At 40.5% G+C, this 26,916-nt stretch overlaps 1 protein-coding gene across 1 annotated transcript; it reads left to right on the top strand.

Moving 5' to 3' along the window:
- The first annotated feature begins 2,386 nt into the window (after window positions 1–2,386).
- LOC109142407 (neuronal acetylcholine receptor subunit beta-2) lies at window positions 2,387–17,729 on the top strand. The gene is made up of 6 exons (XM_027289865.1): window positions 2,387–3,130; window positions 10,992–11,137; window positions 11,327–11,371; window positions 11,656–11,765; window positions 14,347–15,337; window positions 15,937–17,729. The coding sequence occupies exons 1-6, from the start codon at window positions 3,079–3,081 to the stop codon at window positions 16,090–16,092; spliced, it is 1,500 nt and encodes a 499-aa protein (XP_027145666.1). The 5' UTR covers window positions 2,387–3,078; the 3' UTR covers window positions 16,093–17,729.
- The last annotated feature ends 9,187 nt before the right edge of the window (window positions 17,730–26,916 follow it).

Genomic DNA, 26,916 nt, shown 5'->3' with positions numbered 1-26,916 from the left:
CAGCCGGGAAATCAGCCACTTCAAGGGGGCACACTGTTTCTGACTGTGCTGCCTGCCAGGCAAACAAACACATTGTTAGATGAGAGGGGGGCTCTGAACTAAACAAAGTCTGCTAAAATTATATACAATATGATTATGTAGCTGTTGGGTAATAGATTACTGCTACTCCTGGGAGTGTGTGGAGGAGGAGACACAGGATGTAAAGTGTGTGTTTGTGTGAGAGGATACATTACGTACTGTACACATACAGAGCTGTTTACAATGAATGCTTTATTATATTATGATGTCGGAGTGCTTTGGCTCTGGTACATATCAGATTATCATTGCTGTGGGAAACTGATGAATGATTATGCAAATGTGAAACACTATGACTTCAAAACGGAACAAAAGGAACGCAGGAAGAAGAACAAATGTGATAAAATGATAAAATCAAAAAGTATTTCGATATTTTACCTATTAGGAAGCTGATTATTCTAACATCTAAGTATATATATATGTAGAGACTTGGGTCTAAGGATAGAGGGCATTGTATGTGTGTACAGATTGTACATATAAAACTGACTGGACTTAAAGGGTTAGGGTTAGGGTTAGATGCAAAATCACCCAAAATCATATGCTGCGCTTTGATCAGCACTCGTGTGAAATATACACTTTGTACCACAAGCTCCGGCTTTTAAAAAAACTCTGAGAAGATTGATGTTGGTACAAGTGATAACCCTGTATTGATGAAACAATGTTAATGTGAATGTGTGTTAGTGTGTTTGTGTGTGATTTTATCCTTTAGCTGTGTGTGTTGCTGGCTGGCTCTTTAAAAACCCCAGCAGACCCCACAGTGCGCTCTGAGTAGCTCTGATTAAATTTGTCCTCCCTCTGCTCCTCTCTGGTGCTTTCAGGATGCAGAGATAATGCTCATTAGGAGAGACGGGAGGCAACTTTGGGAGGTGAAAGCTTGCATGTTGCAAAAAATCTGGCTGTAATGGGGAGTGATGGGAGGTTAATACAATTTGGTTGCATTCAGAGAGGGGTTAATTTTGTGGAGTGTGTGTGAATGTAACGTATGAATTATGAACCGTAAAATGCCTCTGTTGTACGAGGGAACGAGTGAGGCCAAAGTTCAGGCGAGAGTTAGACACTGTGTTCCTGAAACTTCTCTTTGCTGCACATGTTTGAGGAGACACATATTACACAACATTTGTTTAGAGGTTGGTGGGTTTGCTCATTTCTGCGACACTCAGGAACATTGTGTGAGGCTTCAAGGAATAGTTTGATATTTTGGGTTATATGATTGTTCGCTGTGTTGCAGTGAGTTGACTGAAACAACTCTCATGTCTGTCTGTTATAATAATATGTAATATGATGCTACAGCCTTGAGACTAGTAACAGGGCTGGCTCCGTCCAGGATTTCTCCTGGCAAGAGTAAAAGCATGTTTTCCAAAAAGTCCTTCAACACCTGCATCCTCGCCTTTCTTTCTTTAATGGGCATTTATTTTCTCTTTCTTCTCCTCCTCTCATCATCTTGTGAAACACATTGAAGGCCATGCCTTTCTCCTGCCCTGTCCTCTGCCCACATCACCAAAGAGACCTTCTGGGGTAGTTATACTGCATTGACGTGTGCAGACTGAGGAAGCCTGCAGCTTTTTCACCACACAAACACATGCGTGTGCGCGCACACACACACACACACACACACACACACACACACACACACACTAGCCCTCGGATGCCTGATCAGACCCCAGCTGAGGCTGCTCCACCACATTAAAAGTGGTTCAATAAAAAGTATTGTATCATGGTTCTCCTTGTTGATAAATACTACATGTAGCAGTTATTGTTTTTATTTTATTTTTATACCTTCCCTGTCCTTGTGCTGTGATTAATTTAAAGGCTTGATTTGACGGACTGACGGTGACTGATGATTGTAGCTAACAGCTTTTCTAGCTCCTTGATTATAGGACTAACCTATCTGTGTCAACGTGTCCTTGAGCAAGACTCCATTTTTCACTGGCTGTCCTTTAGCTGACCCTAACCTCTGACCTCCATGTGGTGAGGATGATGGTGAGGACAACTGCCCCACAGGGATAAATAAAATAACACTTCTTTCACATGGGCTGCCAAGGCCTAAAGGTTTTCAGGCATCTCCATCACGCCTCACATCAACTACACATCAGCCAGGGAGCAAACAACTGTACCACAATGTGCTTAATGCAGATAACAAGGCATTTACTGACTTCCTACCAAAGACCTGCTTCCACACAACTTCAGTTTAATAGTTTTATTTAGTCAAACTAACACTATTTGTTAACAGATTACCCAATTTAAAGTGTGTGTTGTAGTTTCAACTAAAAGCGTGTTGCTTTCTTGTATCTAATCCCCTCTGAGCCTCATCAAAGTGTGTTTTAATCAACTTAAAGTCATTTTCCAATGTAGCAATTCTCTTTTGAATGGTGAAGATTTGCTGTTTTCAGTGGCTGCTGGATAATACATGTCTTCCCTCGGGGGGGATTTCTAACTGTTATCGCTTCCTGTTTGTTGTCATGTCAAACGATGTCGATCAAGACGGCAGAGAGTGAAACTGACGCCCGATGTGGGAGCGCAGAGGGCGGGCAGGGCGATGTGAGGACTGGGGCGCTTAAATCTTTTATCTGAAGAATGGCCGCTTTGGCGATAACAGGATTGGCGTATTCCCACTAGCTCTTGGCCAATATTCCCGAGGAAAAACCTTGTTTGTATCGCTCAGGAACAACCACTGAGGGGACTCTGCTCTCTATAGCCGGTTTCCGCTGCGCGCAATCACAGCTCCAGGACCAGCGGTGGAGTCGGTGCGCTCTGACAGAAATCATCCAGCCTGTACATCTCTGATCTCAGACAGCAGTCAGCGCTCCTCTCCATGCCTCCAAGCCTCGGTCACCAGTCATCATTTGCGGAATCCCTTGCAATGAAATCCCTATAATCCAGCGTTCATTTTTTCATTTTTTTTTGTTTGTTTCACTCTTTACTTACTTCACATCAAGAAAAGAAAAAGAGGAAAACCCAAGCGAGAAGTTTTCGTGTGTGTGTTGCACTGGAGGGGAGAAAGCGATGGCAGCCCCGGTGAAAGCAGCATTGGCTCTCCTGGTTCTCACCGTGGCAAGTGAGTAGTTCTTTCAAATCCTCCAGGAGCGGGACAGAGGGACTTCTACTTTGTGTGCGGGGCTTACATCACTCATTCTGGGCTTCATCTTGTAAAATAATAGCCTACACTTTTTCTGGTCTCTGTGCATGCCAATTAATAGAACAGGTCGGGGAATCTTATCACTGTTAGAAATAACAAAATACCACACCATAACTCCAACCATGAGTATTTACATATTTGGGGAGATGTTAAATCACATTTGGACTTTGCGCAGACAGCACGTGATAACCGGAAAGCAGGCCGGTGGGACAAAATAGTGCCATTTCCTTGTCAGACAGTTCAGCACGTGATTTTCAGCACGCCTCAATTAACCAACTTGCTCTTCTTCACACAACTAACCCATCACGAATATGCACTCTGCATGGAGTTGATGTGTGAGAGAGAGTGGTGCATTACTTTGCACACATTTCCCTGCAGTCCTATCCTGTAATTTAAACAACAAATCTAATAACAATTTCAAAACCATTTGGCACCATGGTTTTCTCATGGCCCATTAAGCAGTGGGGTGATGTGGCTCTAATTGCAGACACACATGGGTGTTTAAATCTACTTGATGAAATCTCATTATGGGAATCTGTGGCCCTCACTTTGCCTAATGGCTTTTAGTGTGTGTCAAGGCCCTCCAGTGATCGTCACATGGGTCTAAATGGACTGTCTCTTTGCACAGAACTTAGTGGACTTCAGATGATGTACAGCAGAGTGTGACGAGGAGCTGTCTGTAGTCCTGAAATGGGATCTCAGTATGTTGTACGTAAAAACCTGCTGCAGCACTCAACAGGGCAAACCCCACTGCCCGCTGTGTGTACTTCTTTAAATGAATTGAGCGTGTTTAGATAGATAGATTCATCCACAGTGCCCCAAGGTGCAGATAATAGAAGCATAAAATTATATGGGAGGTAGTTAAGGTTTGTTGCATTTATAATTAAATGTCGAGGCTAAAGTGATGCGTAAAAGAAAGTCTCATTTTGGGAGTTCTGTGCAACTTTTGAAAAAGATCTGAAAAAAATCAAACTGGGGCATTACTCTACTGAAAATATCTCATTATCAGCATATACATCATGACCAGTAAACAGTACAAACATACAAGTTCATTATGCAGCTGAAGGTCAGTTTTTACTTGTTACTCATTTGTTTGCCATTATGACCCTTTAACTCTATACTTCCGCAGAAATATAGTACCTTATATCTATGATCTAAATCTTACATCTGCAATAATATAAACTCCATAAAACATCACCATATCTTTTTCTCACTCTAGAGAGCACACTTTCCCGTCCCTTGACCCTCTTCATTCCCAGCTTTTGGTCTAATAGAATCAAATTTGTCTCTTTTCTATTTTGCTATCACCTGGGCTCTGCATCACTGTGGCTCTGTCACTCCCATCAAACTTCACCCTGACTGCTACAGTAAAAAAAAAGAAAAAAAAAAAAGACTAAATCCAGGCAGCCATTTTGTTTTGATGTATTTGCCCCCTGTCTCTCCCTGCATGCCACATTTACTTCCTCTAATTCATCTGATATTTTTCCTTCTCTCACACTGTAATTTATCTGACAAATCTGACTCATCACAAACCCCCCTGTCTCCTGTCCTCTCTGTCTCTCTATCAGTGTCAGCCACGTGCTGTAGTAAATGTGCTAATATGTGCTACAGCTATCCCTGATGAGATGTATTTGTTTCTCATTAAAAGCTTTCTCTATGCCCAGGAGTGCAAGACACTGTGTAATTCCCGCTCACACAACTCTGACCTGGCTTCTCTGTCGCCCCAGGGTGAAACTTTAATGTGGGTGGGCAAAATATGCAGCTCCAAGTTTTGTCCCGGGGTTATTCTAAGGCTGCTGATTCTCATGAGTTTAAAAACTGCTTTCTCATAACTGCAGATGTGTGTTCGGTCAAGAGGGCCTTGCATGAGTCAAGTGAGTCAACACTTCATAGTAAAACATTAGTCATTGCGGTGGCACACTTGTTTGTATGTAGCTGTTTGATTGAGGGAAGGGGGTCGATGAAGAGAGAGAGATAAATGTGTTTTCCAGTCTAGAGGGAGCCGCATAAGATGTATTTAGAAGAAACTGTTGTAAATGTAAGCTGTAGTGACACTGAGGCAGCTGAGAGCAGAAGAAAGACGTCTGGACTCATCCTGCACATGTTCCTGTCACTGCTGAGAAGACAAGAACAAAGCAGGACAGGAAGACACGAGGGAGAGGTTGTAACAGATTGTTAAAAAATGTAAATGTAAATTAATAGAAAGAGTTTGAGGGCAAACAACCAACAGGGATCCAGTGAGGCAGTTTACACTGCGAGCAATGTGAAAAGTCCTGACCTTGTGTCTGTGGAGGCATATGAATGTGTGTCTGACATGACTGATACGGGCAGTGTACTGAGCAAAGCCAAAGACAGCTGAAGCCTAAATAGTTTTGGCCTCAGAAAGACCACCCCAGATGGCAACAGACTGCATAATTCACTACCCTAAAAAAAAAAAGAGCCTGCAGGATGCAGAATTTGATGCTTTTTCCTCTCTGTACACTCAACCTGTCCATCCATCTGCATTGCCGAGTCACAGCAGTGTGTCTGAATGTTTTATTTTGTTATGATTTGACACGTTCAGGATGTTGTGATGGACTGCGTTCAGTTAACCTGGTCGAAAAAGACTCGGAGGATAATCTTTGATTGTGTTTCAGTCTCTGCTTGTGAGATGATGGCATTTTTATTTTAGCGGCGATGAATTATTGAGGTGTGGAGAGTGCAGCGAGCCGGACTACAGAGTGTGTGTGTGTGTGTGTGTGTGTGTGTGTGTGTGTGTGCATACATGTGTGATGAGGCCTGCTGGTAGATTCCCTAATGCTCCATCTCTACTTACCGTCTCAGCCTCATATACATCACATTTTAGCCTCATCTACTGTTTTACTGTCAAACCCCATACCTTACGTCACTCGGCCTATAATGTGTTTCTTCAGCTTCAGTGTTTCCTCAGTTGTTACCACGAGTCGCATGAAGTCATTTGTCTTTCACAGTTTAGTAATTTTTTTGTACTGGGTTTATTTTTATACCACCCCTTTAGATTTTTAAGGCAATATGACATGTTCTGTTTCTCTCAGGCAGAAATCAGAGAGCAGCCAGAGGAAAGCGAAGGCTGAAGCCACCACAGAGCAGGTCAAACATCTATAAGGATGTGTATTTAAAACCTGCATTGGATCTATTTACCCAGAAATCCTTGAATTCATAGATTTTACTCAAACTTGTCTTTTGTGCGTGTGTCCAGTAAATTAGTATTTTATTTTAGACTATAGTGACTGACATCTTAATATATTATCTGAAATGCTTCTCTGAACATCACTGATTGTTGTTGCTTCATGAAAGTTCTGTACCGAAAAGTGTTTACCAGCAAACAGGATGTTAAAACTTCAAATAAAGACACCAGGGATGTCCTGCAGGACTAAATGGTGACACAGATTTAGCCCCAATTAAGCAGAATGTGTTTTTTCACAGTGACGAGTGCTTGGATTAATGGTGGCTTAGATAAGAATTTGATAAGGTTTAATTATAAAAACATTTACATGTCTCAGTTTCTCTAATAAAACCAAGCAATCATCAAGTGACAGCATCTGCCATGCGCTGATATTAAAGGGCTACTGCAGTGATTTTGTACAGCACTTTAATGCAGTTTTAATTAAATTTGATGCAGCAGAGTCAAAGATATGCTTATTTTTAGCTCCTACTGGCGACTAAAAACACTGAATGGCGCAACCAATTGGTTTGACCCTAAACTCGCAGATCTTTTAAATACCACAGGTCCAATGGAAATGCTGCCTTGTCAAAGTCTGAGTAGTACTTCCCACAATGAGTAAAATTGACTTCTTGTGTGCGATCACACCTTTGATTAAAGCTTAATGAGATTCACTTTTGTTTTATTTTAGCAACACAGATGATGATTGTAGTTCAGTGAGACACTAAACAGCTTCCTGACAGTGTTATTTGTTGTTTGTTGCTGCTCTGTGGTTTAACAGCTCCACAAATCCAATTAACCATAGCAGATTGACAAATAAAGCTGAGAAGCAAACAATGAGCTCGACCAACAGGGTTTATAGAAAGTGTGGTCTCAACTCCCAGGCCACCAAAATCTCAAACACAGTCACACTAGTTGCTTTTAATTAGCATAAGAAACCTGCATGCTGTCATATAATGTTTGCTCCCTTATGGCATATAAACAATGAATTGTTTCCAGGTTTAGATCCCACCAAGCAAAATTAATCGCTGTGATTTCCCATGAATCATTACCATAATACGGCATAATCCTATTTCATTATATCAGATGAGAAAACTAATCTGGGAATTGTTTTTTCACTGTTTTTTGTTGTGTTTGTGTGCGCCTATTGTCCTCTTCTCCTCTCACGTGTCCCTTTTCCTCTTATCCTGACAGACAGAGCTCTGTGTTTCAAAGACATCTACCTGTGAGGTTTAGTGTCATGTTGCTCAAACGTTGGACACTTCTCCCGTCTCCTCTTCCGATAAAAGCCTGTTGGAGGTTAATGTAAACTGACCAAGTGTAGAGTATATCTCTTCTTCCTGCAGCTACCTTTATAGCTCACTTTCTCTTTTCAGTTTGTTCCTGACACATCTCAGTTTTCTTCTTAAATCTTTAATATACACCGATATGACAGCAGGCAGGAATGCAGAAAATCAGTACAAGTAACGTGCCAAAATTAACAACATTCTTACTTGTCCCAAGCTGCTAACTGCACAGTTTTAAGATGTCTGGAAACAAATATATTGCTAATGTCAGTTCAGAAGTGTTTGCACATGGTCTAGTCAATATGAATATTTAACTATAAACAAAGCTAGTCTAATGTCAAACTCTACATCTTTTAAAGGCAGTTAGGATGAAAACCACTCCCAAAGTTACACAATTCTCCTTCTCCAACTCTTAAAGTTTATTGTACACTGGCAGTCTAAGAATCAGGCAACCTTCAATATCAAATATGTTATTCATCATTTTTTTGTTGGTTTAAAGTGAATGTTCTCTGGTGCGATAAAGACGGACCAAAATTTTTGCTGCGCTCATTGTCGTCTGGCAAAGCGGCGAGTGACTCAACTGAAAACAGACGTCACTTCAAGTGGGCTCTACATAATAGAGGACATCAACACAAACTCTTCCTACTCTCTGGATACTTGCTGAATCATTGTCACTCTGAATCTTGGATGGTTGTTTCCAGATGTATTCTCCAGCTGTAGTCTGGCTGTGTGAGGCTTGTTTTCCATAGAAACATGTGCATAATGTTGCAGAGATCCTGGCGGTGCAATGTTTGGAGAAAGCTGACTCTAAATCTTCTGATCTGGGTAAGACACACCCAGTGAATTGCAAACAAATTGGATTTCATTGCATTGTTGGAAGATAACATTATCTTGGATGCACACATGGTGTTCTTTATAGGCTCTGGTCAGACCAACAAATATTTCAGCATGTAGATACAGTGTAGGATCTTAGTGACTGGGTGGACCCAAGTATTCCTGGGGGAACCAACATAATACTGGACCCTGAAGGGCCCTGATTTTGAAAAATCCTAAATTTGTTCCTGGTTGGTCTCTTACATGACATTTCTTGCATATCTGTCCATCCAGGAAACATGAGCTCTCCTCTGTTGCTGTAAAGTTAAGAGGGAGGATACAGAGTTGTATGCTGTACAGATTGTAAGCCCCTCGAGGCTAATTGTTATTTGTGACTTGTTACTGATATTTGTAATATCTCAGTTAAGCATTGTGTGCACACAAATGCATGACTCTGTAGTACCCTCAAAGTTCACTGACTCTGTGATGAAACCACATTTGGTAACCAGTCAGAGGAGGCAAACAGACAAATAGGACAAATTGGATTGGTTTGTTAGTAGGTTTGCAGGGTTGGGTGACTGGTGGGCCAAACTCTGGTCTACTGCTGGACAGAGAGATATTGGCAGGGAATTAAAATGTCTGTTGCCAGATATATTACTACAGTGCTGAACTGAGCTGAATGTAAAGGGCCAGACAAAAACCTCCATATCTCTGCAGATTAGTTACTGTTCTGGCTCACTGGTGTCTTGTCAATGACTTTAAAATCAAATTCTGCTGTGCATTTGGGTGAGATATACACACTTATGTAATCCACGTCTCTCTTTTCTTAACCTTTAGTTCATACTGTCCTGTTTTTTTTTCATCAAGACAGAAGCCTTTCACAAAATATGGAACATAAAAACAAATAGTAAAGGGACCAAAGACCAAACACAAGAGAAGAAGCTTTTAAATAAATAAATAAAAAAAAACTTTTGTGACATAAAGGGCCTATTTGTTCGTATGGGCAGATATGAAGAGATGAAGATCATTCAGAGTTTATGTTACAGTTGTGTTGAGTTTTAAAGAAATAAATAAACAAGCCAAGTTTAAAATCTATGAAAGAAAACGTCTTTGTTTCAAACCACCCAGTATCACCCAGTCAGACACTGTTCTTGTTGTTGTTGATGGGTGAAACCAACCCTGCAGTGGTGCTGTAAGTGTGTGTGTGTGTGTGTGTGTGTATGAGTATGATGTATGATGTGTTTGAATGTGATTCATCATTATCATGTGGACTGAGTCCAGATTGCATGCATTGTTACCCTTATCACACACTCATTTCATCTGAGGGTATGCAGCATGCTACATCTGCAGTACCTAATTGGTGAGAACCTCCCAGCACGACATTTAAACATTGCTTCACCAACTCCTCCTCTGGGCATGTAAGTGTGTGTTTGTGTGTGTGGGTGTGTTTGTGTGGGCTTATTGTGGATTAGTGTGGAAGTCAGATTTTGTGTCATTAATTCAATTATTGTTTTCAATTGTTGCTCAAAAGAAGGTTGATAAACTTTTTAATATCAAAGACAGAGCTGTTAAACTTCACCTAACTTTAATTTCTGTTAATTTTTTAATGATATTTTATTTCTCATTCATTCATAAGGCGCTTACTTTGCCAATGTGCAATTTATTTTGACATCCGAGACACTTTAACCTGTTCTCTCACATTCAGCAGAGTAAATCATGACTATTTCTTTCAGATATGATTCATCCCATCAGGCTTTTAAAGCTGAAAAGTTCAATTTGAAGTTGCATCAAATTCAAACTATGAACGGCCACTCTGACATGGACTTCTGTCTACACATGAGTCAATTAGAGATCACGCTCCACATGTGGGCCCAGGTGTAAAGCCACAATACCTGATAGTTTAAGACACATTATTAAATGTGAAGCATGCCCACACAGCATGATGGCCTGATATGAGTGCATCATCTGAATATCTGAAGTCACTATCAGGGAAGTTGACTTTTTAGGACAGTTGTGTCGGGGCTGTACTATTTTAGCCTCATAAATTGGAATAACTCCCATGAGGCTTTGACAGTGTACAGAGGAGATATGCTGATTTTTTTTTTGTTGCTTTGATTAGGTTGTAGATACCCAAATTATTTATAATGTAGACAGAAAACACCATGAACATTGTCCAGTTTTATAGAAACGATCAAAGAAACTCTTGATGAGAAAATCCATTTAGTTACAGGTGCTGGCAGAACAGATGTTAGCAACCACTTTATACCCTCAACAAAGGAGTATTCACCATGATAGCACAATGATAACATGCTAACATGTTGCTAGATAATTAATATAATAAAGATATAATATACTGATATACACTGCTATCCCATGGTTCAAATATGTTAAATTATATGATATATTAAACACAAACATTAATGTAATAGTACACAATTCAGATCTTGATCCATTGTGCGCAGTTACTTTCTAACCTGTTTTTTTTTCTGTGTGTGTGCAGCTGCCTTGTGTGCAGAGGTGGAGGAGCGGCTGGTGAGTCACCTGTTGTCACCGGAGCGCTACAACAAGCTGATCAGACCAGCTGTCAACAACAGCCAGCAGGTCACTATTTACATCCAGGTGTCTCTGGCACAGCTGATCAACGTGGTGAGGAAAGACACACACATATATCCACATATGTTGTAGTCATGGAGTCATATTCTATTAATTTACGATGAATCATGAACACAGATGGTGGAGATATTATTTCTACTAGGAGTGAGTTCAGCCACCGCCTCAACACTGCAGCCATATTGTCGGCCATCCGCAAACCTTCTGTTTGTTTTTTTGTTTCAGAATGAGAGGGAGCAAATCATGACCACCAACTGTTGGCTCAGCCAGGTTTGTGTCCCTACTTGTCCTCTTATTCTCCTTTCTGTGTAAGCTTGGGTTCTTATGCTTGGGGTCATGCTCTGAAGACAGTCCTGAGGTCAGCTCATGGCATGTAGGACAAACATGTCATGTTTAAAATGCATTTTGCCAAGACAGGGGGTGACTAAACCAGTACGTATTGGTATGCACGAACCGATATGTTTATGTATGTTTCTGGTTGTGTGACTTTTGAATTCATTTATTTCCTTGTGTCTGTGTGTGTATGTATGTGTGTGTGTGAACCCCTTTATCAGGTATGGAATGACTACAGATTAATGTGGGACCCTGAAGAGTACGAAGGAATCAAGAAAATCCGTCTCCCGTCACAACACATCTGGCTGCCAGACATCGTCCTCTACAACAAGTATGTCTGGTTTGTGAAAGACAGAGAGTGTGTGTGTGTGTGTGCGTGTGTGTAAAACCAAGTGACTGAAAAAGGAACAGACACAAAGCCCGATTTTCCTAAAATGTTTCCTTCTATCCGCTTATATTTTCTTTTTTTTCATCTCTTTAAGATGACTACAACCAAAATGTTTTGCTAACCTGTCTAGACTGCAAACATTACAGACAGTCTCACAGCTGATTTTGCAGAAAAAAAGATGTGATAAATTTCAAATAATGCATTTGGTTGCACCTTTGATCACTGATGCCGACATCAAGTGATCACATCTCAAATTTACATTCGAGCCGTTGGCCTTCTCCCTGCAGCAACGTGACAGAAAACAGAAGATGAACAAAACTCATCTATCAAACTACTCTGTAAACAAATGATTCAGTTCCAACACTTCTAATAATCAGTATATCCAGAAAACATCACCAACATTTCTTATGTTGTGAAGACTACCCCCATGTCTTTTGATGATTTTCTCCCCTGACTGAACTATTCCAACATAGTTCAGCTGCATCTCACAGTATGGATTGTGATATGTACATTGGATCAATACAATCAAATCATAGCCTTTACAGTTAAGATGTCACTAGAAATCAATAACACCCTTAGTGTGTTTACCAGCATGCTTACTCTGTACAACAGGACAACATCCCTGTACCTGACTTTGTGTGCACATCTAAAAACCATCGTGCAGCCGCAGAAAACAGCTGCAAGGAAAAATCAATACATGAGAATGGCGATGCCATGATTTGTTCATTTTGAGACTGGCAGTTATACAGGTCAACACCTGGACCTTTTTTCCATTTGCTAGTTTTCTAAAATATAATCAGAATCAGAATCAGAATCAGAAATACTTTTTCCTAGGGGGAAATTATTTAACATATGTGAACAGTCAAGGTCATCATTAAAATTCAGTGGCTATAGAAATTGTTGCTGTGTGGCTCAGTTGTCACAAATTAACTTTTCTATGAGTTTTTCATTGATTTTGTTTATTGTGGTGATACATATCAAATATGATGGAAATGGTGGATATTAACTCTATAACTTTTTTTTTCCAAACGTATAATCTAGTTGGACTGACACGGGCTTAAAGTGCTCTTTAAAGTGGCTTTTTTAAATTTAATGTAACGCATGCATAAAACATAAAAAGATTGAGCAACAGCCTGCAAAGAAATGTGGATATATGTACAGCACCAAAATACAGAAATAATATATGGGCTTGCCTTTAAGTGATTGTGGCTGGATTGTGAAAAGAGATTGGCTTAATTTGTCACCAGCTTCAACTGGGCGTTTGAGGAACTGCCATTTCTAGGACTTCATATCAAATAAAACAATGTAAAAGTGAAAAAAATGGGGACCTTTATTATTTGCATTATAAACATTTTGGAGAGTCTGATTTGTAACTTCTGAATATGGAACTGGCTCTGACAGAAAATCTCCACATCATGGCACTAACTTTGCTTTTAATGTTCATTATATAAACTTTAACAAAATCCAGTCATGTCTACAAACCTAGAAAATTGCAGGATGTGGAGAGAAATTCAAAGTTGTTTAAAAGTCTCTGTAATGTGTAGCTTTTGTGTTTTGGTCAGCAGTGTTACTGCTACAGGACTGGTGGGCATTAAACCTTTATGATCACATAATGCTGGTCAGCTAAAGACCACATAAAAAGCGTAATGGCCTGAGAGGCAAAACGATGATGGAGATGGTTAGCACTACTTTACGAACTTCAGGTCAAGATCTCTGGCCAAGTCTGGTGGCGCAGAGGTTTCAGTAAGCAGGTGCGGCCTCTACATTTTTAATTAGTCTGCATATTCACAGCAGACCCAAAGCATTAGAGAACAAGTGTGATGGTTGGATTCCTGACCTACTTTATAATTGATAGGCCACTTATCTATAATGCATCACCTGCAGCCTTAGCGTGATGATGAAAAAAGTCAGTCTCAGCAGATTTGAGGTGAGTTACTGCCATGTTTCTGGGATGTGTCCCAAGCAGTTCCTCTCTCCAGATGATAAACACATCCTTTAACTTTCAGCACGCATAACTGTTGCATGTGTCCGCTCTGCAGACAGTCATGAAATCATTTTTTTCAACACGCTATCCGTCAGCACAGTAAACGTTTTGCCTCTTGATGATATTTTAACACACAACAGATTCTGTTGGGCCAGCTCAAGATTGTGATGTATTTGACAAATGAGTACATAGATTTGAACCAGTGAAGCTCAGCTAAAGTAACACTTTAATTAGCTGATTCACTCATGCATCACCATCACTGGCTGAACCCGCCAGCTTCCCCCAGCTTCCCAAACTTCTCCTTGTAAGCTTACGTTTTGATATCTTTGATTAAACCACAATTTAATATTCATCTACGTCTTTGATCTGTAATATCATGTGTGGAGATGGTCGAGATATGTGTTTGAATGAGTGAGAGAGTCTTTGAATATGATTTCCTACGATCCTTCCAGTAATCAGTTTCTCTTTGAGTGCTTTGACTTTATCTTTCTCCTGTCTTTTTCTTATCTCCTACCATCCTTCCTGTTTTCCTCCTCTTAGCGCTGATGGGACCTATGAAGTCTCCTTCTACTCCAATGCCGTGGTCTCCAACAATGGTGAAGTGACCTGGCTGCCACCAGCTATCTATAAGTCAGCCTGTAAAATCGAAGTACGTGATTTCCCTTTTGACCAGCAGAACTGCACCCTCAAGTTTCGCTCCTGGACCTACGACCACACCGAGATTGATCTCATCCTCCTCAGTGATTTCGCCTCACGTGATGACTTTAAACCCAGTGGTGAGTGGGACATTGTCTCACTGCCTGGACGCAAGAATGAAGACCCAAATGACATCAAGTACCTGGATATCACCTATGACTTTATTATCAAGAGAAAACCTCTGTTCTACACCATAAACCTGATCATTCCCTGCATCCTGATCACATCACTGGCTATTCTGGTGTTCTACCTCCCGTCAGACTGTGGTGAGAAGATGACTCTCTGCATCTCTGTCCTCTTGGCCCTGACTGTGTTTTTACTCCTTATCTCAAAGATTGTGCCACCCACCTCTTTAGCAGTGCCTCTAATTGGGAAGTATCTGATGTTTACAATGGTGCTAGTCACCTTCTCCATCGTCACCAGCGTTTGCGTACTCAACGTGCACCACCGGTCCCCCAGTACTCACACCATGCCTCCTTGGGTCAAGCGTGTCTTTCTGTACCGGCTCCCCTCTTACCTCTTCATGCGGAGACCCGGTAGCTCCAACATCCGTGAAAAATTTCGGAAAAAGCACCAGCAGCGATCTTATTCTGACCAGAAGCTGCGTGGAGGGGACGGAGGGGCTGGAAATCCTGCAGGAATGGCAGATACCTCCTCGTCCTTTTTTGTGAACGAGGAGCCGGCCAAACGCTACGGCTGGAAGATCAGTGACTTGTCAGAGAACACAGAGTTCAGGAAGAGGATGACACTCAAGTGCAACATTGATGTGGAAGATGCGGTCAATGGCGTGCGCTACATCGCTGAGAAGATGAAGAGCGAGGATGACGATGAAGGGGTAGGTGTATCTGCAAGGGTCGTGGATTTTGTGCACATTTGAGGTAGGATAGCAATAGATAGTCTTATGGTTTGTCAACCAATTTGGTCCTGATTAAAATACCTCAGCAAATATCAGATGAATTGCCATGAGATTTTGTACAGGTATCTACAGTCCCCAAATTAATCCTACTGACTTTGGTGATCCTGACTTTCCATCTATCAGCAGGAGCAGATCAAACTAGTTGCTTTTTACACACAGAGTGCAAGTTGATTCAAGGGGTGGTAACCATTGACACAATGAACTTACAAAATGAACTGGATCAAAATTTGGTACATTCAGGACATTCATAGCTCCCAGATGATGTATTTAATGACCTGGGTGATCCTCACACTTCTCTTTTAGCACCACCATTTGGTTCATGTTTATACGAAATGCCTCAGCAACTATTGGATGGATTGTTGGATAAAATCTTTTACAGACAGGTTCTCATAGGTTGACTTCATTTAGCACCATAATGAAGTCACAATTTAAATGGAACCAATCTAATGACATTCCCTTCAACCTCAGTTATAATTTGTGTTTAGTGCCAATATTTAATATCTAATTTATCTCTGCAGATCATTGAAGACTGGAAGTACGTGGCCATGGTGATCGACCGTCTCTTCTTGTGGATCTTTGTGTTTGTGTGTGTGGTCGGGACGGTGGGCCTCTTCATGCAGCCTCTATTCCAGAGTTACAACACCCCCATTATTGATGACATGGACCATAACTGATTTCAACCTGACCCAGACATAAACTTTGAGTACCCACCCCTGTCCCTGAAATAGAGCCCTGACAACATTTTAACACATGAACTCACAGATTGGCCTCACAACACTCGCTCACTGGGAAATAATAATTATGCACTTTAGCTGTCTTCCACCACCTGCTCCCTTCCTTACTTTTACCCCTTGCCCTCTTCATCCTTCGTGTGTCCTGCCATCTTCTGCTCCAATTATCTGTCATTCACAGAGGAACTGTTATCTATTTATTTCAGTAAACTTAGGTCACATTTTCATAGTTTTGGCCAGAAATAATGGAGATACTGTTGGAAATTCTGGGGAGACCTGAGGATGTCGCCATATTGCTCCCTGTTTTTCCAGGTAATTTGTTTTGACCTTTTTGCCTTTATTGGACAGTTGATGTAGAGACAGACAGGAAACAATGAAGGGAGAGAGAGTAATGACGTCCCTGACTGGAACCAAACTGGGAACCCTACGCAGTATGGACCACAGCCACTCAAACTCTCAGGTTAGAAAAAAGGCAAACAGTAAATATGGAACCCAAAATGTCTGTTGTAGCATCAATCACAGTTTACAGATCGACTTACTGGCACAACATTGATCAAAAGAAACAATGGCCAAAACTACAAAAATAAGACTCAAAACCAGAATTATCCTTTCAGCCATGATGATCTAATGGATGCAGTTCTCCAAGGACTTTATTTTAAGAAGAGAACATTTACCTGGAATGGTCATATTGTCAAAGTGCGTTGTCCCCTATCACTGTTCACAAAATCTACCTGGCCAACAGGAACTTTGGACTTGGTTTTGCTCTTTATGTCTAAATCTGATTCTCATGGCCCTAACATGGCACTGTGGGGGTAGCATGCATACAACAAGCCACTGTTTTTTTGTTTTTATTTCTTTTTGTGTTGACTCAAAAAGAGAGAAAAACCCAAAGATGAACAAAGCCACAGAAACTCACGTACAGACTCATTTTGCAGATGTGGGCCTCACCTCGACCACATGTCCCCTGTGGAGAAGAAGATGAAGCCCTTCTGTGTAGATACATAGAAGAAGATCACCTCCCTGTGTCCTTTTGCCAATAGCACACATGCTGTATGAATTTCTAATATTTGCCTTGAAAATAAGAGTGAGAGGAGATACAACAGAGCTCATATAATAAGAAGGATGTGTGATGGGGTGGCCAACCTGTTTTTACCCTCACACACACCTCACTGTGTGGACCTGAAATAATAGACTGCTGTTGTGACGCCTCAGAGGAGCCATGTTTTAAATGAAGGTTACGATAGTGCAAAAAATATATATTAAAAACTTATAACCACTGACCGTTAGGCTGTTCAATTCAATTCAGTTTTATTTATATAGAGCCATATCATAACAAAAGTTATCTCATGACACTTTTCATACAGTGCAGGCCTAGACCGTACTCTTTCTAATTATATTTACAGAGACCCAACAGTTCCACCACGAGCAAGCACTTGGCGAAGGTGGCGAGGAAAAACTTCCTTTTAACAGGAAGAAACCTCGGGCAGACCGAAGCTTATTGGTAGACATCATCCACCACGACTGGTTGAGTTAAAGATAGAGAGGGGCAGATAGAGAGAGAGATGAGGATAGATAGATACATAGAGAGAGATAGAGACACAGATGCACAGCAGCAGCAGCAAATCATTAACTAACTATAAACTGTAATGGAGATATGGTAACAATATTGACAGTATATGTAGTGGATGTCGTGCAGGACCACAGCAGCAGCCACGATCCATGAGAACCTGCTGGACGAGAGAGCACAGAAACTCCAGGGAAGAAGTTTAGTTAGTAACATGCATTAACATGCATTGCTGTTGTTACTCACCGTGCTTTATTTAAAGGTACAGTACGCTGGTTTCATGAAAGCAGTGCTCGTCAGCATCCTTCACCAAAGAAACCAGCAGCAATAATATTGTTCAGCATTTTATACACACTGATCTGGAGGCCAAACAGGTATTATAACTTGTCACTGTCATAACACACTCTGCCGTCACTGCTACTAACATTAGCCAAGGAAAAGCTGTACTGTACTAATCTAACTGTATTGACTGATCTTTCATCTTTGTTTTTTCAGTGGTTGAGATGAAACATTATTTATTTCTTCTGACTGATCAGTCATCTTTTGTGACTTGTTTAATTTTTGTCTGTCTAGACAATAAATGCAACAAACAGACCTGAATCACATGAACATGAATTGGTCATTCTGTTCTGCAGCCCTTTATTTAACATTATAAACACGTCTCAGTTCCCATAGCACTACTTTCTCATTATCCCTCCTTGAACCCTTTCTCTCTTATTTTGCTGTATGTTTAACAGGTTATTTGAATATCAGACCCAACAATAGACCCTTTTCTCTCACCTCACACATTTTTAGCCACGTTGCGTTGACTCAAAACTGAGCACAGTCTCGGCGCAGTTGGGATTTTAGAGTGCATTGTGTGTGTGTGTGTGTGTGAACTGTCTGAGGTCAAGGCTAAATGTTAGTCAGCTGACTAAGGCTTCATTAGACAGTCTTACATCCCCGGGGTTTGTAACTTCGCCTTCTGTTAGGTTAAGATGGCAGCGAGGCGGTATGACTGCTAAAGGGACACAGCATGTCAATGAATACACACATGCATATAATCACAAATATGGAGCATCTCATGTGGTATGAAGCTTTCCACTCATAACCAGACAGCAGCTGCTTCCTGAAATGTGGTGTGGACCTAAAAACAACCCAGAGGTATCAGATAAAGCTTGCATAAAGTTTGCAGCTTACTTACTGTGGCAGTATTAGTGATATCAGTAATTCAGCTGTAACTAAAGAGAGACGTTCATTGACATAATATTCTGCAATAGCAGCAGTAGATAAAATTATCACAATTTTCCAAATTAGATGTAGTTTCCATTAATGTCTGCATGGATATTTTAAGGTCCCTGATTATTTGTTTTTCCAGAACACAAGTACACACGCTGCTGTTTTCCAGCAACTGCTGATGCTTCCAGCAAGACGTTACTGCATCATAATTTTCCAGCATATCAGCCACACACACACACTCAGAGTCAAACGTTGATATAATCCTAGACATAGTGACAGCCGTGAATTGGAGTTGGGTCCAGTAATTATAGGTCATGGTTGTACCCCCCCGCCCCCCAACATCCTCCCATCGTATGACTCATAAATTAGATACTTGACATCAGCATCAATTTCCATTAAGAGAGGTGGAGAGGGTTAGAGGGGGCTGATGGGGTGAAGGGGTGGTGTTACCGGTGTTGCTGGGGACAGAGAGTCAGACAATTTATTTTCTAAACATCATACAAATTTTATATCTTTCTTTGCATTATTTTATTTTATTAAATACAAGTCCAGTCCCACCAGTTTGTGGGATTTAGTGGCATCTAGTGCTCTAATTATTGACTGCAACCCCCTTGTATCGCCTTCTTAGCATCACGGTGAAACTACTGTGGCCACAAAACATGCATCTTCACCTGTATGCTTCTCATCTGTTCTACCAGGCAGGATGACAGACGAGTGAATTACTATAATTCAAATTGGACATAGCAGTTTTCAGTAGGGACTGCAATCACTTGGCCACCATGTTTGCCTGCTTTGGGTTCAAAGAATCTCCTGTATTTCAGCAAATACTACCCATATGTCTGCATACGGTAGGCTGTTCATTGTAGAGTCAGCTACCAACAACAGTGACACCTAAATACAATGATAATTTGCATTTATGTTTATTTATCAGTGCTCGACTTCCCTGAAGTTCACTGTACCAACGGACCTATTCCTCAAGAGTAAAAAAAAAATGAGAAAGAAAAAGAGGAAAGTCAGTCAGAGAGAGAGAGTTGGTGTTATGGTTTTCAGGTCTGATCATGAAGCGTGACGGAGGAGATGAAACTGGATGTGTGATGGAGGAGGGTTACAAGCAGGGTGGAAGAGAAAGAGAGAGAAGCATGATAGAGGTAGACAGGGATGATAAAGGTTGGTCATAAACAACAAACACAAGACTTCTGCAGTTTGTTATGTTGGCGGAGGAGCCGACATTAAAGACTGATTCACGCTGTAGTCAGAGATCAATAAGCATTTATTCTTCTCTGCAAGACAAACGCACTTACATATCAACATATATAATGTGCATGCATGCAAATGTACGCGCATGAAGGCAGTCAGAGGCAGGCCAGCTGCCATATGCAATTGAAAAATGTGTTTATTGTACGACTCAAATTTCAAATTGAACTCTGATGCTGTTGTTTTGATCTTTTGAGACGTTTAACTGCATGTAGAAACAGGTCATATCAATAAGTCAATGGCCAGTCACAGACACACACACAAGCCACTCTATACATCTAATTTTCCGTCTGAACTTAGATGTTTAGATGTTTCTACTCTATTCTATTGTCAAGCTGCTGTAGTCAGACTCTTGAACCTGTGATGCAGCACGGTGGATGTCAGCAGTTTGATCTGTTTCCTGTAGTCGACCCTTTCCCCTCCATCTCTCCCATTATCCTCCACAGGACATTCCTTTAGGATTTATACCTGCCATTTCAGCTTTTGTGGTCAATATTTATGAACTACATTACTGCATTACAGAATGTGTAGCTGCCGTGCAGTCGAGTCAGAGGGCCATCGATCCTCCCCTCTGAGCTGCTGAGACACTGAGCTTAGGGGACAGACACAAAGCTTTGGTCCAAACACTTTGCAGGGTTTTTAAAGTGGGCTCAAGGGTCCCTGTGTAATGTCCCCGCTGGAGCAATAAATATCTCCTCAAGTCTGCTACCTGCTGACAGATCAGGGTGCCGGCTGCTGCTCGCTAGTGGTCAAAAGAGACACTGCAGAGTTGTATGTTTTTTTCAGCAATAACAGTAGGAGCAGCTCTGTTAGTGCTTTACTGCTGCAGCTCATCATTAAAGAAGCTAGAGTCCACATTTGTTTGCAATGACCCTGGGATATTCTAGAAATGTTGATGTTATGGTGTATGTTAAAGTTACAGTTTACATGTCTCATATGTATTATTTCTGCTCATCAACGTATTATTGCATTTGATGTTGTTTTTATAGTTACATTTAACTTGTCTGGGGCATTAATTTGTCATTTTAGTGAACATGCTTATGGTATGGAGGAAAAATACCAACATAATTTTAATTTTAAAAAGCAACTGTATAGTAAAATGTAACCACTACTGATTATATAATGCTGTTTAAATATCACAGATTTTTTTAATCAAGTGAATGAGTTTTATTTATCGATTAGGAATATATACACAACACATAACTGGACAGATAACAAAGTATCAGGACATCATACAAGAGCGGCTTAAAACAGTTTAAATTGTCGAGCAATAAAGTTATGTGTGGCTAAAAATGTACAAAAATTAATAAGGCTCAAGCACCAGACTAGCTCATTAATCAGTCTGATGGAAGCTGAACAACACTTGACATGGCCCTGCTTGCTCTTGTACTGGAGTGACCTATATCTGTGCCTTGAAGGTAAGTGACTGAATTGGTTGTGTACTGTGTGTATGTGACATTCAAGGCTTTTTGGAGTCCTTTTAATTTTATTATTAGTAATTCATGGTCCAGACAAATGATTTTGCTGCTTGATTTTTTTGTGATTATTTTGTCTTTGATCGTATGACAGACATCTGATCAGTCTCATCAATTCTATTAAAGCTTTTTGATGATCCTCTCGATATTTCTGTTGCTTTAGTTCTTGATTTCTGGTGTCTAAACTTAAACAACCTAATGTTAGTAATTTAGATTTTTTTTTTACTTAACTTGAATTTCTATATTTAAAATATTGATTACCTGAATTTTGTATCTGGATTTGTGAACCCTAAAAGCTTTTTAAAAATGCACCACTTGAAATTACCTTTCAAAGAGGGGAATAAACATTTTTAATATTCAGTAACTGAACTCCACTGTTATGTACTCAGTTGCCTGTAAGATTCAAAATATTTTGGCCTTACTTTTCTTCCATATGTGGTCATATGCACAACATCAGCTTCTCCTGTTAAAGTTAATCGGACATGAATTTCATGGCCAAAGAAAAAACTATGTGGAAAATAGGGGCCACCAAAACACATCTACATCCTGTCTGTTATAAATTACATCAATGTGACTCTAATGCATAACAGCTTGTGACAAAAATGTCACCGGATGTCTCACAATATTCTTATTAGTGTCATAATAAGAAAAGGAAGAAATATTCCAGTCGGACACTTGCCTCAAGGCCACTAATGAGGATTGGAAAGGCTATTAATGAAATGTTCCCAGCACATTTGAAACTGATTAAAAATAACTTGAAGCTACGATGAGCAGATCATCTGTGACGGGGGAAAAAAGACTCAGATTGTTCAGATTTCATCTAAGGACAAACATGAGTGGACCAGATAATGAGTAAAGCTTTGCGTGGCTCACTTTGACCCCTCAGGCTGCAGCCATTTAATGAAAATGACACTGGCCATTCAGAGAACAGCACAGGACAGAGGGAAAAAAAATATATAAAGCTGAATGGAGTTGTAAACGTGACTGTAAACAAACTGCCACAATATCGTGTGTGTACATTGTTGCTATTTTATGTGTGTGTGGATGAGAATGGGAGGGTGATGGGAGAAAACACGGCACAGAGAAATGTCATTTTAATTAGCAGCAGAGGGCTTTAATCAGATAACTGTGATTCGAGCAGTGAAGGGACTTTAATTAGTTGCTGGTGGCTGCAGAAGGCCTCAGCATGTCCGACGAGAGTGCATAGAGTGGACAAATGGATGAATGAAGAACAGGAAGTAAACTTTCAGTGTTAATGGGTCTGGAGTGAGAGCAAAGAGGAGGAAGAGGAGGAAGAGGAGGAGGGAGCAGAGAGAGTCGGGTGGTGGAGATGAGGAGGATTTGAGGATGTAAATGCTGGAGGGTTGTACGGGGTCACATAGTGTAGCGTGACTGGCAGAACAGGACAAGCCGAGGGAGGAGAGGGGATGCTGGGAGCTTTTACAAAGGGGTTGACGGAGGGTGGAGATAGTGGAGTGGTGGGATTAGGCAAAGCAGAAGGAAGAATGGGATCATGGGAAGAAGGCTAAACTGTTTGGATGGGGTTGAAGGGTAAGAAAAGAAAGATGGCGAGAGGTCAGGAGTGCACATCCCCTCAGATAAAAACTTTGAGAGTACATTTATATGACCAAAGATGAACCTTACTTTTAAATAACTGAAATCTGAAACTGATTTTGGTTAAATGTTAATAAAAACAGTTTGTATTGACGGTCAAGTGTGTAAAAATTAGGATCTACAGACTCTGCTGGTCCTCTTTCACAGCCATGTTAAACTGACATGTTTACACAGAAGCCCAGACCGTAGTTTCTCTTTCATGTTAAGAAGAAAAAGGTGAGGGGGTTGCAATGTGTAACTACACTACTAGATGCCACTAAATCTTAAACACTGGACCTGGATGGCAGACTTTTTCTATATTAAACCAGACCCCCCTTACTATTAGCAAGCACTGTGAGTGCCAAAACCTAAAAAGTTTGATTAACTTGTATAGCAAGAATACTTTGGTGGAAAATGACTTGTCAGTCCATGTTTTACTGATACATTCATCTTTGCCTGATATGTTAATTAAGGACATTTACTTATTACTTATGTAAATAGAAAAAAAAGTTTAGCATCAGTCTGTTTCCTTCAAAATCTTGTTGTTTGCTATTGCAGATTAGTTCTATGTAAACTTAATTTCTAGGAGCACTACATATTGATTTGTGCAGCTTTAAATTCCTTTGTGGAAAAAAACAAAAAAAGGTCAACTGTTTAAGCTGACGATGAATTTGCACCAGACACAACCTGTTAAATAATACAGGTGACTGATCAGACTAGTTTAAAGGCACTCAGTGTGAGTGACAGCTAATGAGGTGAGACCGTGGCCACTTTAGAGGTGGAAGAAAAGAACTAACAAAGCACTTAATTAGAAATGGAAAGATTAAACCGTCTTGAGCTCTCTCTCTCTTCTCGTATGGCCAACAGCTTTAAACTGTCCTAATAGAGCACGTCTTGTGTTTCACTGTTAGAGACATTGCTTAAAGTACAACAGGAGAGAGATGTTCATAAACATGGAAGTGATCATAAGGAAGGTGGGAAGACAATAAAGAGTTAATACCAAACAGATTCAGCTGAGGAGAGAAACAATGTTCAAGGTTGATGTGGATGAGCTGGGACAGTCCTGTCTGACACACACTGTTGCAACTACACTTGCCCTTTTCCTTTTCCTTTGCTGTCTCCATCAGACCCTCGAGGTCCTTCTGACTTGTCTGACCAGATGCCTGCTGTTACTTAACAGTGTGTCTGGCTGAGTGATCGCACAGGAGGAGAGACAGAACAAAGGACATGAAAGAAGAAAGACATAACTGAGTGGTATGAGTAGGAGGGTGTTTACCTCTGTTCGCTCTCTCTGCTGGAGAGTAAGCAGTGCTGGGTTGTCACCTCAGCTGGAGACGGCTCTGAAACACCAGCCGACTGATTGTGACACTGGAGGGCAATCGTCTCCTCCTGTGAACCTGACTAGTTCCCACATCGCTGCAGATGCTGCTTTTAAATCAATTTCTTCTTCTGACTGTATAAGTCCTGAGTAAACACACTGTACACTGACATGCAAAATGCTTTTCATAAGCCATGCATGGAATTAGTGAAATGATCTGAATATAGTTTTTAATCTTACAATAGACTGCAATAAGTGTACAAAATATTACGGATACTTCTTTCCTACCTTGATGAACTTTGTAAATCCAGGTAATGCCATAATCCCTTTGCACTTTCCTAATTAGACTGAAGCTAATCAAAGAAAGAAATGCAGATAAGAAGCAGGTGAGGTGCGAAGAGGGACTTGAAGCTTTAAGACAACTGAAATATGGTTTGTACATTCAGACGCAATTTACTTCTAGCAAATCAAACATTTCAAATGCTCTCTGTATTCCAGTGAAAGCCCATTTAAAGTGAATGAGGTGTCATTAGGTTATCACTGAGAAACCCAGATCTTTTTCAGACAAATGTGCACCTTGGTAACTCTATCCCTGAAAACACAGAGTTAGGTAATTAGAGAGAAAAATGCTTAATAAATAACAAAGGTCACAGGCTGACCTTTTAGCATTAAAGCTCAACGCCGTGGGGAAATACCTACAAATGTTTGTTATTTTTGTGTTAAATGTCAAAAAGGCTCCCCCTGTGCCACTTGGAATGGATTTACTGCTGTTAAGGTTAACGGTGAAGAAGAGGAGGCCGCCATAGGAGAAGAGGCAGAAAAGACTAATTAAGACAGAAAAATTATAACATTCATGGCCCTTCCCAGTCCGGGCTGTTAAGTCAAGACTTTTCACAGCTTTTTCTCAGCATGTTGCTGAATGAAAAAAATACATTTCTGCAAATAAATTCACTGTCAGACTGAGAAACCAGTCTGCATCTCTCTTCTCTTCTCTTCTCCTCTCTTCTCTTCTCTTCTCTTCTCTTCTCTTCTCTTCTCTTCTCTATCAATTCTGGAGTTTTTTAACATTTCATGCTCATCTGATCTGAGTCTCTCTCTCTCTCTCTCTCTCTTGATTAGCTGTCCTTCACATCCCTTTCACATCACCCATCACACCCTCTCCACATCATTCTCTCCAATAAAACTTCTCTTTATACTTTATACTGTGCATCATTTTCTTCTTTTGTCCTTTTGAGGTTTATCCTCCTGCTGGCCGATGAAAGCCAATTAATCACCGCAGTATTCCCCCTCCGAGCCTCAACAACAACCTCGGTTGACTCCAATCGTCTTCAGCCTTTTGGCTCTTGACCTGCCAGCTGCTAACATGCAACCCACTTTGAGCATTTAAAATCAGCAGCAGCGTTGCAGCACACATTGCTCACATTATCATCACATCACCATGCCCCAAACAAAGTTGACACTCTAGATCTGTGTCTCTTTTTCTATTTTGTCTCTGATTATCTTCCATGGAGTATATATCCATAAATGTGCACGTGTGTCGATGTGTGTGTATAAACTCAATATTAGAACCAGGTTAGGTGAGTTAAAAGGAGCGAATATGTGGCAGAGCAGACGCATCTCATGTTGTTGAATACTAAAACATGTATACACACACATACACTATACATGCACACACAACCACTCGCACAGTTTCATGAAATATTAAGAGACAATTCAATTAAAAGCTTTTTCCTACATCCTGCTACAGTGTGTGTTGCCTTATAAAACATACCTATGTTTTATATCTGACTGAGTTTTACAAAAGACAAACAATGAACTTTGGAGGAATGTCTGTTTTCAACAATAGGTTAAACAATATCCTGTGGATTAAAGGACTGAAGATTAATTTCAGGAGATATAACTCCCCAAACTTACCTCATCGTAGCACAGAGCAAAATTACATATTAAGGATATTTCAGTGACAGGAAATCAATTCTAATATTTACTTCACTAATATCTAAAACCCACTACTACTGCATTTTCTCCTTTAAAGATGATATAGGAGTCACTTGGACTTGCATACTCGACAGTGCAATTCCATGTAGTGCTGCTCTGCATTAATAGCTTTCCATTATTTGAATTGGGCAAACTCTGCAGCCTCCAAGACTCTATTATGGAGCAGCTAATGCTTTAAGCTGCCTTCGCATTGTTATGCATACAAAATCAATTAAGTGGCTAAATAGGTCATTTATAGCTCAGCAGTGAAAATATGTGATCTTGTTGTGTGTGTCTGCGTGTTTGTGTGTGTGTGTGTGTGCTGCATCTTTCTCTATATTGAGCAGATGTGGATAATTCTTTGGGTATGA

Source organism: Larimichthys crocea, chromosome I (genome assembly GCF_000972845.2).
Source record: "Larimichthys crocea isolate SSNF chromosome I, L_crocea_2.0, whole genome shotgun sequence".
NCBI classification, from domain to species: domain Eukaryota; kingdom Metazoa; phylum Chordata; class Actinopteri; family Sciaenidae; genus Larimichthys; species Larimichthys crocea.
This window is presented reverse-complemented; position numbering and strand designations above follow the sequence as displayed.

Excerpts from the sequence above, each read along its gene's own strand:
- LOC109142407 (XM_027289865.1), top strand. The coding sequence starts at position 3,079 with ATGGCAGCCCCGGTGAAAGCAGCATTGGCTCTCCTGGTTCTCACCGTG. Across the intron at positions 3,131-10,991 it reads CCTGGTTCTCACCGTGGCAA|CTGCCTTGTGTGCAGAGGTG; the intron begins GTGAGTAGTTCT and ends GTGTGTGTGCAG. Across the intron at positions 15,338-15,936 it reads GCGAGGATGACGATGAAGGG|ATCATTGAAGACTGGAAGTA; the intron begins GTAGGTGTATCT and ends TTATCTCTGCAG.